Consider the following 12,929-nt stretch of genomic DNA (forward strand, 5'->3'; position numbering starts at 1 on the left):
GCATGTGGGATCTTCCCGGACCGGGGCACGAACCCGTGTCCCCTGCATCGGCAGGCGGACTCTCAACCACTGCGCCACCAGGGAAGCCCCATACCCCCAGTTTTAACAACCAAAAATGTCTCCAGTGATTGTCAAATGTCCCCTGGGGGGCAATATCATCCCTAACTGAGAACCATTGCCATAGATCGTAAAGATATATTCTCGTAAGATGTCTTGTAAAAGCGTCATGGATATATGATTCAACTGGAATTGATTTTTGTCCAGGCTGTGAGGTAGGCATCCTACTTCATTTGTTTTCCCATACAGAGACCGTATTTCCTCAACACAGTTTATTGAGAAGTCTGTCTTCCTCGCTGCTCTGAAGTGCTGCTTTCATTACATTAAAAAAGCAAAATTCAACTGAGTAAATGTGAAGATCTAATTGCCTTTATTTGATAATCTGGCAGCTTCCCTTCTAGCAAACAGAAAGGGGCTCTGAGGAGTTGAACAAAATGGAAGGTTTTCATAGGCGGAAGGAGGGTGGGACAAGGAAGTTAAGAGTGGATCATTTCAGGCAAGTTCACTGTCCCTTAGAGGAAGGCAGGGGGGTTTAGGCAGGTTACCTCCCTGGAGCTGACCAGGTAATTCCAGACTGACTGGTTTAAAATTCCACTCCTGGGAGAGGCTGAAACTGTGATCAGGTTAGGAATTAAGTCTCTGTGAGGCTTAGCACAGGTGATTCCATTTTCGGCTTGTTTCTTTTCACAATTATTGACCAAATGTCCATCTGTTCATGGTTCTGCTTCTGGGTTCTGTTGTATCTTTGCACCAATACCACTCTGTCTTAATTACTATAGTTCATAATAAGTCTTAAATAGCTGCCAGAGCAAGTCCTCTCCCTAGCTTTTCCTTATTTGAGTATGCTTTGATTATTCTTGGCATTTTGATTTCCTTAAATCTTAAATTTGGCTCGTCAATTTCCAAAAAACACTTGCTATTTTGCTTGGGAGTCACTGAACCTTTTGATTAGTTTGAGAACTGATGTCTTTCCAATATTAAATCTCTCAACATATGGATGCAGTTTGTGTCTCTATTTATTTGGCTATTCGTTATTATTCTGTGTTCCTGTGGACAGACTTTGTGCTCTAAACCTCTCCTGGTCACAGAATCATGAAAGGCCAGAACATTTTTAAATTAATTAATTAATTAATTAATCTTACTTTTGGCTACATTGGGTCTTCATTGATGCACGTGGGCTTTCTCTAGTTGTGGTGAGCAGGGGTTACTCTTCGTTGTGGTACACGGGCTTCTCACTGCAGTGGCTTCTCTTGTTGCGGAGCATGGGCTCTCGGTGCACTGGCTTCAGTAGTTGTGGCTCGTGGGCTCGAGAGCGCAGGCTCAGTAGTTGTGGTGCACGGGCTTAGTTGCTCCTTGGCATGTGGGAGCTTCCCGGTCCAGGGATCAAACCCGTGTCCCCTGCATTGGCAGGCGGATTCTTAACCACTGCGAAAGGCCAGAACTTTTAAGCCCTGGGCTCAATGCCACCTGTGACACTTGTGAAATCTGTGGGCTTGTGTACTAATTTATGTCAGGCTTCATTTCAAGTATCTTCAAGTAGCTTTCTTATCTTCACAAAGATAAGAACTTTATTTCAAGAATGTTTGCAATGGGAGAAATGGGAGAAAGGAAGTTAAGGTGGGTCGGATTCTGACACCAATTCCACCAAGCAATTCACTCCATTCTGACCTTATCTCCTGGGCGATAGCATCAGCTCCCACAGGCTAAAGGCTCAGTCCGGAAGACTCCCTGGTGATCTCCGCCCCCTTCAGATGCCAATCACAAGTTCAAGTTGTCACCTATGCAGTTACAGATCATATGATTCAACAACTGCCTCCTGGGGTTTTGTTAATTTGCTAGAGCAGCTCAAAAAATTCAGAGAAACATTCTACCTACTAGATTGCCAGTTTATAATAAAAACACATAACACAGGAACAGCCAGTTAGAAAAGATGGATTCCCCGTGTCCTTCAATGCAGCCGAAAATGCACACAAGCGGATCTCAGTCCATTTCTTAACTTCAAAACTCCACTTAATGTTACGTTATACAAAGCAAAGAGCATGTCAAATACTACCCTGAAAAAAACAGATTAACATCTGAGTCCTCAGACCCCGCCCCTCTCTAGGTCCTCCCTAGGTCCTCCCTTCTTTCATGCATCCTTCGTTCACCTCATCCTAGGTCTAAATCTCACCTCCTTTTTTTTTTTTTTTTTTTTTAAATTTTTGGCCTCGCCGAGTGGCCTGCGGCATCTCAGTTCCCCCACCGGGGATGGAACCCATGCCTCCTGCAGTGGATGCGCGAAGTCTTAACCACTGGACCTGCAGGGAAGTCCCCTCACCGCCTTTCTTATGTGAATACTATACCGAAAACATTAGCCTCTTTCGCAGACATCTTTGTTCGCTTCTTGATTGATCAGTGACTTTTCGCGTCCTTTCTTGCGCGCGTCTCCCCTGGGTTGAAGCGCCAGTTAATTTGCATGTCCTGCCCACTCTCCGCCCCCGGGGGGCGTGGCCACCACAGCTAGAGCCTCAGCGATCACCGCCTTCTTAGGGGAAAGTCGTTTGAGACGCTCTGGGGCGATCCTAGGGCGGGGTGAGACACAGGTTTTGTCCAGAACTGAAGGGAATCTGGGGTTGGGTGGCGGTAAGAGGAGGAAACGAAGCTGCTTCGTGCAGAGCTGTCAGCACTCACCAGAAGACAGTGTGCGCGCGGATGTCGCTGACATGAGTGAGGGATGGAGGACCAGGTGGCCTCGCAGCGCCCTGGGGACGCGAGCGAAGGCAGCCGCGCGACGAAACCGAGGCTGCGGGGCTGCACCGAAGGCGCCGCTTGGGGTCGTTTCCCGCTCCGCCCTCGCCAGAGACCTTGGGCGGGGAGTGAAATGGAGGGGAGACCTGGGAGGGAGAGAGAAGCCAGGCTTGGGGAGGAGCTCACAGTTGCTAGGTTCACGCTGCTCCAGATGCGGAAAGGAGGTTCCCTTGTGGCGGAGCCTGCTGCTTGGAGGGGACCCTTCTAGCCCATCCAGTCCAACGCCCTTCTTTTCTGCCTAGAAACCGCCCGTTACTCCCTTTCCTATTAGACCAAGGTTACACCTCACTTTCCAAGTCCCTCCAGGACTCAGCCCACCGTCCTCTGCATATTCTCTCATACACCGTGGGGCCAGCGACTCCTTCCTTCCCTTCAAAGTCTGTGGTAAACCCAGTTCCTCACCCTTGGCCCCTTGGGGAAGGCAGCACCTATCTGCCAGGTACCGCGACCCAGCACAGCTCCTCCTGGACTCCAGCTCCCTAAATGGGGGGCGAGGATTGGGGGGAGGTGTTTCAGACCTGGAAGGAGATGGGCCTGGGCTCCAGAGTAACCCTGGACAAATTAATCTCTCTGAGCCTCAGCTTTCTTCCGTTTCTTCCATGTAAAACGGTGGGAGTGACGGCAGTTCCCTTTGTGGTGGCCGAGGGCATGAGGTATACAAGGATGTTCAATATCTGCCAGGACGCAGGGCCCCGTCGGTGTCCACTGTTATTAGGGACTCTGGTCTTCAGGCAATCTGTGATACATTTCTTTGATTTGGACATCCATCCTGTCGGGGAGGGTTGTCCTTTTCTTTGGCTTGTTTCTTTCTTTTTTAAAAAAAAAAAATTTAATTAATTAATTTATTATTTATATCTTGCTGCGTTGGGTGTTCTTTGCTGCACACGGCCTTTCTCTAGTTGCGGCAAGCGGGGGCTCCTCTTCCTGGCGGTACGCAGGCTTCTCTTGTTGCAGAGCACGGGCTCTAGGCGCGCGGGCTCAGTAGTTGTGGCTCGCGAGCTCTAGAGCGCAGGCTCAGTCGTTGTGGCGCACGGGCTTAGGTTGCTCCCCGGCACGTGGGATCTTCCCAGACCAGGGAACAAACACGTGTCCCCTGCATTAGCAGGCGGATTCTTAACCACTGCGCCACCAGGGAAGCCCTTTGGCTTGTTTCTTGTCCACAGAGGTCCAGACTTTACATTCCCAGAGGAGCCAGCTAAGTCACTGAGTGCCACTGCATCCATCGCTGGGGGGGGGCGCCGGGTGGGGTGGCGGGCGGTGACAGTGGCACGAGTAGCCTAGAGTTCACTCCCCCCCGCCCCCAATGGCTAGTGCTGTGGCCTGGGGCATGCAGCTGGTAGCTTGGCCTCCGCTGCCCCATCCTTCCAGTGCTTTCACAGGCTCCCCCTGGCATTCTAGATTTGAGGACTGCTTACAAAGCACTAAAACCGTGTACCCCAGCCTGAGGACCGCCACCATTCCAGCCTGCAGAGGTTGGTTCTTTTTATTATTGAGTATTTATGCTGTGCCAGGAACTTCACATATATTTCCTCATTTAATCCTCAAAAGAGCACGCCAACGGTAATTGTTTTATCTCCAGATCACAGGTGAAAAACCTGAGACTCAGATTAAGAAACTCACCTAAAGTCATGCAGTATATAGTTTTTGCTGCGTTATAAACCACCACAAAACTTATGATTTAAAACAGCAGACATTTATTTCTCACAATTTTGTGAGTTGTTTGGGCTGGCTCAGTGCGGGCTGGCTGGCCAAGGTGCCTTGTATCTGGTGAGGAGGAAGAGAGTTCAATGGCAGCTGGGTGGTGCACACATAGCCACAAGTCTCTTATTATTCAGTAGGGCTTGTACAAGGTGGCTGAGTTCCAAAAGCAGCATGAGGGCAAGCACAGGCACTTTCTAAATCCAGCTCGCTTCTTATTTGCTGTTCTCCCTTTGGCCAAAGCAGGTCACATGGCCAAGCCCAGCCTTATTGGATGGGAAACAAGGGGTGGCTACAGGGAAGGGAAATTATCCGTGTCATTTTCCCCGACAAAGAATCTACCACACACAGCTTGTAAGTGCCCAACTGAAATTCAAAGCCAAAGTTGTCAGAGTTGAAAGTTCAACTGTCTTGGAGTCTGAGAATTCAGAACACTCCATGAGTTGCCCAAAGTCAACAGTCAACTGTTTTGCAAGTGTGTATACATATTGTTGTCATTAATAAACAAATATAGAGTTTTAAATGTTTGTGCTGCTTCATTGATTCTTCTTCTTTAGAGACTCCCGGTATATCTGGATCTCCTTTGCTCATCTTTTATCGTTATCACCTTCTTGCAAGGTGTAAATTTACTTTTGTTGGATTATCTTCATTACTCTCTTACAGTTTATTTCCCTGTTCTTTCTGTGATGTCTATACTCTCTTGTATTCCTTTTATTTCTGAAATGATTTTTTTTCTTTTACTAATTTTTTCCTGCGTCTGTCAAGGTCATTGTTTAGTAACCACGTCTGGCTCAAATTTGATGCTCAATGAATATTTTTGACGAAAAAATACACTTACTTTTTCTTTACTGCATTATATTTTATTTTTCTTGGAATTAATTGTTGTCTTTTTCAGTTGCATAGTTGTCTGGCCATTTTATTTCAGAGTTCTTTTTCCACTTTATGTGATTTTCTTAAAGCTTTCATTGCTTTCTTGATCTCTTGCAGCCTTATTTGAAGGGTCAGATTAGAGTTTTCATCTGCTTTGTGTCTCCATTTTTCTGATGTCTTGTCAAAGTATTTTAGTCCAATTTTCTTTGGTAACACTTTGTGTGGCTAGATCGTATTCTCCTCCTCCTTTCCAAAGTTTAAATGAAATGTGGTGACCTGGACTCCTGTGAACACATTTCTGTGGAGAGGGAGTGGCCTAGGGTACCTTTCCCATCATCATGGCTTGGGCTTGAGGGCTCCCTCTTGTTACAGTGAAGGGCTCAAAATATGGCTACTTCTCTGCCTTTCAGAGCTAAGCTTGGTTCAGAGAAGTTTTTCTGCTCTATTTCCTACAGGCCTACGGGTCTTGCTTGGCAAGGTGGTATTCTCAGCTCAGATGTATTTTGCTGTTGCAGAATTTTCTGGGTTCTTCATCTGGGACCTTCCCCTGCTCCCTACTATTGGTACCTTCTCTTTCCCTTACCTCTGGTGTTACTTCCCTGATCTATTAGGTTTCTTAGCCCAGCAGTTTTCTTTTCAGGTAAGGCTTTGTCTTTCTGGAAGGAAATATTTGCTGGATATTTTTGAAATCCTCAGTGCTAGATGACCATGGTACTATTTGGTCTCTCAGTACTCCTGTTGCTGGTTTTGTGCTCACCAACTCAGAGCCTCTGATGACTTCTCCCAGCTTTAAGCTTCTCTCAGACCTATTAGTCCTGTTTGGTACAAATAAAACCAAAATAATACCAGAGATAAATGATGGTTTGGGTCAGGGTGGTGGCAATGAAGATGGGGAGAATTGGACAATAGGAGAGATAATTTGGTGATATAACCAGGAGAACTCACTGATGGCTCTGATGTAGGAGAGAGTCAAGTGTGCTTTTAGTGCTTTTTGGCTTGAACAATCAAGATGGTGTTGTTACTTGCAGAGATGAGGAAGACTGAGGGAAGAATGAGTGGTGACGAGGGATGTAGGTACCCTTTTGGTGTTCTAGGTGGAAATAACAACAAATGCAGTTGCTTATGAGTCTAGAACTCAGGGGGAAAATCTAGTCTAGAAAGAGAAATTCAGAGGTCATCAACTGTCTTAGTCAGTTTGGGCTGCTGTAACACGTTACCATAGACTGGGTGGCTCAGCTAGCTCTCTGACCTCTTCTTATAAGGGCACTAGCCCATTTGTGAGGGCTCCACCCTCATGACCTAATTACCTCCCAAAGGTAGGGAGGTACCTGCTCCATATACCATTACATTGGGGATTAGATGTCAACACATGGATTTGGGGGATGACACAAACATTCAGTCCACAAATCAACATACAGGTACATTTAAAGCCATGAGCCTGGATGAGATCACTTAGGATGTGCGATTAGAAAGAGTGGTGGTCTAGGATTGGCTCCTGATGCAATACACATGATGCATTTAGAGGTGGGTGGAAGAAGAACCAGTAAATGAGACCATAAGGAGCAGCTATGGAGGTTGGGAAAATCAGGAGAATGTGGTGCTATGGAAGCCGAGAGAGAAATGTTTCAAGGAAGAGGGACTGATTAACCAAATGGAAGCTGCTGAGAGGCTGAACTGAATACAAATAAAAAATATCCATTGGATTTGACAACATGGAAGTCATTGGAGACTTTGATAAGAGCAGCCTCAGAGGAATGGTAGGAACAGAAACTAGAATAGGTGGAGGTGAGAATGAGCGGTGTGAGTATAGACAGCTGTTGTAGACAAGTTTGATGTGAAAGACAAAGGAGATAGCTGAGAGTGGATGTAGGGTGTCAAGGGAGTTTTGTTTTTTTGTTTGTTCGCTTCATTTCTTGAAGAGGGGAAACAGAAGCTTGTTTGCATATAAAGGAATAATCCAGTAGAGGAGAGATTCAAGGTGCAGGAGAGAGATGAAGTCCTTGAAAAGGTAAAAGGGTGTAGGATTCAGTGCATGAGGGGAGGGATTTGTCTTTATTAAGAGCAGGGACACTGTTATTGTAGAGAAGACAGAGAACAGAATACTTGAGGGAAGTTTATAGATCCAGTGGTAGGACAATGAATAAGTCCCCCTCTGAAGGCTTCTGTTTTTCTCACTGGAGTGTGAGGTGAGGTCATCAGCTGAGAGAAAGGGGGCCCTGTATGGCAGATACCAGGGAGGGGAATGTTTGTGGAGAGAGGGGAAAATATAAGACATCTCTGAGGATGGGAAATTTACTAGGGAAACCTGATGGGTTGGAGGTTTGTGGTCATTAGTTTAAAATAAAATGGGTCACCTACCCTCTCTCCCTCCCCCCCTTCCTTTTTTCAAAAAATGTATTTATTTATTTTTATTTATTTATTGGCTGCGTTGGGTGTTGCCGCGTGCGGGCTTACTCTAGATGCGGCGAGCAGGGGCTACTCTTCGTTGCGGTGCGCGGGCTTCTCATTGCAGTGGCTTCTCTTGTTGCAGAGCATGGGCTCTAGGCGTGCAGGCTTCAATAGTTGTGGCACGTGGGCTCAGTAGTTGTGGCTCACGGGCTCTAGAGCGCAGGCTCAGTAGTTGCGGCGCACGGGCTTAGTTGCTCTGTGGCATGTGGGATCTTCCCGGACCAGGGCTTGAACCCGTGTCCCCTGCATTGGCAGGCGGATTCTTAACCACTGCACCACCGGGGAAGCCCTCCTTCCTTTCTTCTTTGCTATTTGGGACCCACTGAGGTAGGAGGCTAGGCAACTTGGGGACCCAGAGAGTGGTCAGAGCTGAGTAAGGCAGCAGCCTAGCAAGGGTGGGGAGACTGGTTACATGGAGAGGGTTGAATAGGGGAAGGGAATATATATGATTAAAAATAATTTAAGCAAAATAATTTTAAAGTTAATATTACAATAAACATGTAAGCACAACACTGTAGAATGCAAAGGGAGTTTTCATATCACAACATCTTGCTGTTATCCAAGGCATTTGAGAGGCCAGTCCTTCTAGGTATATTTGATAATGAGGAAAATAAAGTGACTTCCCCAAAGTCACATAACAACTTGATGGCATAGTTGAGTCTAAGAATCCTGGGACTCAGATTCCCAGGTCACCACTCTTTCTACAACAGAATAGCAGTGCTCAAACACTTGATATGCTTATCGTAAAAAAGTGGATTATCAGAATGAAAACACTGGTCGGGAAAGAATATTCCAATGGCTATTTTTTTTTTTTTTTGCCACATCACGCACCACGGGGGATCTTAGTTCCCTGACCAGGGATGGAACCTGTGCCCCCTGCAGTGGAAGCTCGGATTCTTAACCACGGGACTGCCAGGGAAGTCCCTCTAATGGCATTTTCTTTTAAATTCCCCAATTTCAACTATTTGGAAAAATTGTGGTCGTTCAGATTTCTGCTCTAAAAAGTGGGTTTATATATGCTCAGTTATTGCTCTTCCAGAAGAAAATCTTTGTTGAATAGGAACACATCACTGTGTGTTCAAAAAATGTAGAAATTAGAAGACAAAAAAAATTGTAGAAATTAGAACTTTATTATATTATAAACATTTCCAGAATATAAACTGATTTTGTATCAAGACTTCTTGAAACGTTTAAAACTGTATGTAACTTAAGCTTATTATAATGTATGTCATTTTCCACTTTCCAATCTAGAAAATATACTGCTGTTAGATCTAACGAAGGAAAAAAAAATCAATCTAAACTGCTTCACAGAGAAAACTAATATAAAAACATCCATCCCAAACTAAAACCCAATCAAGAAATAGATTCTGTAAAGCCCATTAATCCTCCAATTTAAAATAAATGACCTCCCAAGGGAAAAATACTTCCACCATCATAGCAATTTGATGAATAAAAGCAGAGCCACCCTCATTAAGGAAAATTACATTATGTATAAGAAAAATGTAGTAATGATTTTAGAATAAAAGCAGAGCCACCCTCATTAAGGGAAATTACATTATGTATAAGAAAAATGTAGTAATGATTTTAGAAAAGAGGAAAAGTAATTTCCATGTTGGAGAGCAAGCACACTAAATGTTTTCTGTTCACTTAGCCTTTGTACCTGTTCACATGAAAAGAGCGATATGAACATGGACATTGTAAAACCAAGCTCCTCAACTATTTTTTCAGTTTAACCTCAGGAGAACCAATGCAAGAGCTTCAAAATCCAAGGATAGACTGGTCCCAAAGCATCTCCTCTTCTGTCCTTTCTTTCTGTTGTTCCTTTTTCTCTTTTCTACGCTTACGTTCCTCTTTCTTAGAGGCTACATCTCGGCTTTTTTTCTCCTTTCGGTTCTTAAGCTTTTCTTTACTGACTCTGACTGTTTCCACTTCTGTTTTGTTTCTTTGGATGCTCTTGTGTTTGTCTAAATCTATTTCCTCATAAGCTTTCTTCCTCTTACGCTTGGGCCGGTCCTCTTCTGGTTTTTCCTGGCCTTCCTCTGGGTGCCTTTTTCTCTTCTGATGTATCTGTTTATAACTAGCTTGATGGGCACTGGTACTGTTTTCTAAGGAGAGGTGCCTGTAAACTCCAGATTCTACACTGTATGAGCTACAGTTATACTCTTGTTGACTAAAGTTCAGGGCTACTGGTTTTCCTGAGAAACAGTCCCTGGTGAATTGACAGTAGCTCAGGGAGTCTAGTCTCAGCCTGCTGTCATGAGCTGGTAGCCACTGAGGTAACTGCTTCTCCACTGCTTGTGAAATATTGCATGGTCTTCGGTAGGTCTGGATGGGTTCATAAGGGAGTCTTTGATCAAACATTCTACACCTGGGTCTAGAATCAACCTCTTCTTTGTATCCACACGTTTCCAAATAATCCTCTCTCATCTTTCTGAAACAAGTCTTTGGCTCTAAGCCTCTGGCTTTCTGCACTTTGATATAATCTGCAAGTTCATCTTGAAAAGAGTCAGATGTCTTCTTTGAATGCTTCATTAGGTTGACAAGGGATTTTCTGTAGAGAAGATGGGAGAAAATTCTTCTTACTATATTATTTTATGCTGAGTATTTCCTTTACTCTTGAAAAGAGTCTCAAAAAACAAAATAAAGAAGCCCAAACAAATTAAAACCTACTTTGGCATGAAAGTTAAACATCATGACATTAAATGCCAAAAAGGAGCATCAGAAAAGTCAAATATTGCCTAGGCCACTCACAAATAAGTTTATCTTTCTCAGAAGTGGGATGAAGAGGGTAGAAAGGAGCTGACATACAGAATTCTTTTGTAGGGCTAAAAACGTAAGGAATGTAGGGATACAACGACTTACACATCCATGGTGACTGGCCTGATCTGAATGTTCAAAGAATTTCTAAAGTTCAGATTAGTCAATTTTTTGTATACTGTTGTCTAAGAAAAGTAATAAACCATAGAGAAGTAATTTGATCTTTAAAATCTTCTCTTTACTCAAACAAAATAAAATGAACACATATACTCACCTGACTAGAGTATTGTAAGACTTAATAATAAAAGGATGTTTGTAAAATGGTTTGGGAATGCTGGAAATTAGAAATTCAGCTATGAGACAAAACTAATCTTAGGTATAGGGCAAGAGGAAAGACGAGGGAAAAGAGTTCCATATCTTCTGAACAGGGTCTTGGATTTCATTCCATTACATCTGATTGGTGAAAAAAGCATTCTAGAATGCCTTCTGGTTTGTTCTCTATTAAAGCTCTGGTGGGAGGGTTAAGGAAGGAAATGGAGGTGACAGTTGAGAGGGGCTAGGATTTATGTAGAGAAAAGTTTCAAAAGAAATTTAAAGCAGATAATGCTAGTCTTTGTTTGCTTGTTTAAATTTCTCTTGGGGGGTGGGGGCAGTACAACTACTATTTCTCTTTCTCTCCCCCCACCTCAAATCCTGCATTACAAATCTAGCAGAAAAGGTAATCTCTATGATATGATAATGTGCTAGATATTTTTGTGTTATACTTTATTTCCAAAAATTAGGAGGCAGCGTAACCCATGTAGAATCAAACATTTCTTTCCATTAACAGAACAAGTCTGAGAGCAATCTAGAGTCACTAATGATCAGCTAGCTTTACTGGCAATTTGAGATTAAAAAGAAAGTCTAAATGAAGCCTAATATGATGAGTTAGAAAATTTAGCTCTTCTTCTACTCAAACAGTATAAAAATTCTGACTAGAGGAAATAATGTAACAAATAATTGATTAAATATGGTTAAAAAATTTGAACAGACACTTCAGAAAAGAATATATACAAATGGACAATAAACAAATGAAAGATGCTCAATGTCATTCGTCATCAAGTAAATGTCCATTAAAACCACAAAAAGGTACTACCTCACACTCACTAGAATGACTGAAATTAAAGAGACTGGTGAGGATGTGGAACAATTGGAATTCTCATACATTGCTGGTAGGGATGTAAAATGTACTTGGAAAACAGTCTGGTAGTTTCTGAGGAAGTTAAACATACACTTAACATACGATCCAGTTATTCCACTCCTAGATATTTATCCAAAAGAAAAGGAAGTATATGTCCACAAAAAGACTTATACATGAATCTTCATAGCAGTGTTATTTGTAATAGCACCGGAAAGGAAAAAAAAGAAAAAACCCAAATATTGATTAACAGGTGAATGCATAAATCAAATAGTGGTATATCTATAGAATGGAATCAATGATAAAAAGGAATAGATTATTGATATACGTGAAATAGATGAATCTCAAAATAATCATGCTGAATGAAAGAAGCCTGACAAAAGAGTACATAATATATGATTCCATATATATTAAACTCTTGAAAGTGCAAACTAATCTGTAGTAACACAGTGATTGCTTGGGGATGAGGCAGGAAAAAGTAGGGGGGAGCGATTATAAATGGCACTTTTGTGGGTATGGATATGTTTACTATCTTAATTGTGGTGATCATTTCATGGGTATATACACCTTTCAAGACCTATCAAAAATTGTATACCTGGAATACATACAGTTTACTGTATGTCAACTATACCTCAATAAAACTGTTAAAAGTCACTAATAAGATTAAAAAGATGTTGATAATTGTTAAAACTGGAAGGTGGGTACATGAGCGTTCATAATACTGTTTTCTCTCCTTATATGTTTAAATATGTTTTATAATAAAAAGATTTCACTTAATGGCTGGTAGGATGGCTAAAATCAAAAAGACAGATAGGTGCCACTTGTTGAGACACAGATCAAGAAACAGCCCCTGTAGCAATCATCTATTCTATAAGCTTATAGCCTCATCCACCAGAGGGCAGACAGCAGAAGCAAGAAAAACTACGATTCTGCAGCCTGTGGAAGGAAAACCACTTTCACAGAAAGATAGACAAAATGAAAAGGCAGAGGACATTGTACCAGATGAAGGAACAAGGTAAAACCCCAGAAAAACAACTAAATGAAGTGGAGATAGGCAACCTTCCAGAAAAAGAATTCAGAATAATAATAGGGAAGATGATCCAGGACCTCGGAAAAAGAATGGAGGCAAAGATCG

At 42.9% G+C, this 12,929-nt stretch overlaps 1 protein-coding gene across 5 annotated transcripts in view; it reads right to left on the reverse strand.

Moving 5' to 3' along the window:
• Positions 1–9,383: 9,383 nt before the first annotated feature.
• KRCC1 (lysine rich coiled-coil 1) overlaps positions 9,384–12,929 on the reverse strand; it is a 17,844-nt gene continuing 14,298 nt past the window's right edge. For all 5 annotated transcript variants that reach the window (XM_028496998.2, XM_024129965.3, XM_028497000.2 and 2 more), the window contains one exon: positions 9,384–10,411. In XM_028496998.2, coding sequence (XP_028352799.1) covers positions 9,619–10,411 — 793 coding nt within the window. In that variant the 3' untranslated portion in view covers positions 9,384–9,618. The remainder of the gene's footprint in view (positions 10,412–12,929) is intronic.

This window comes from Physeter macrocephalus, chromosome 12, assembly GCF_002837175.3.
Source record: "Physeter macrocephalus isolate SW-GA chromosome 12, ASM283717v5, whole genome shotgun sequence".
NCBI classification, from domain to species: domain Eukaryota; kingdom Metazoa; phylum Chordata; class Mammalia; order Artiodactyla; family Physeteridae; genus Physeter; species Physeter macrocephalus.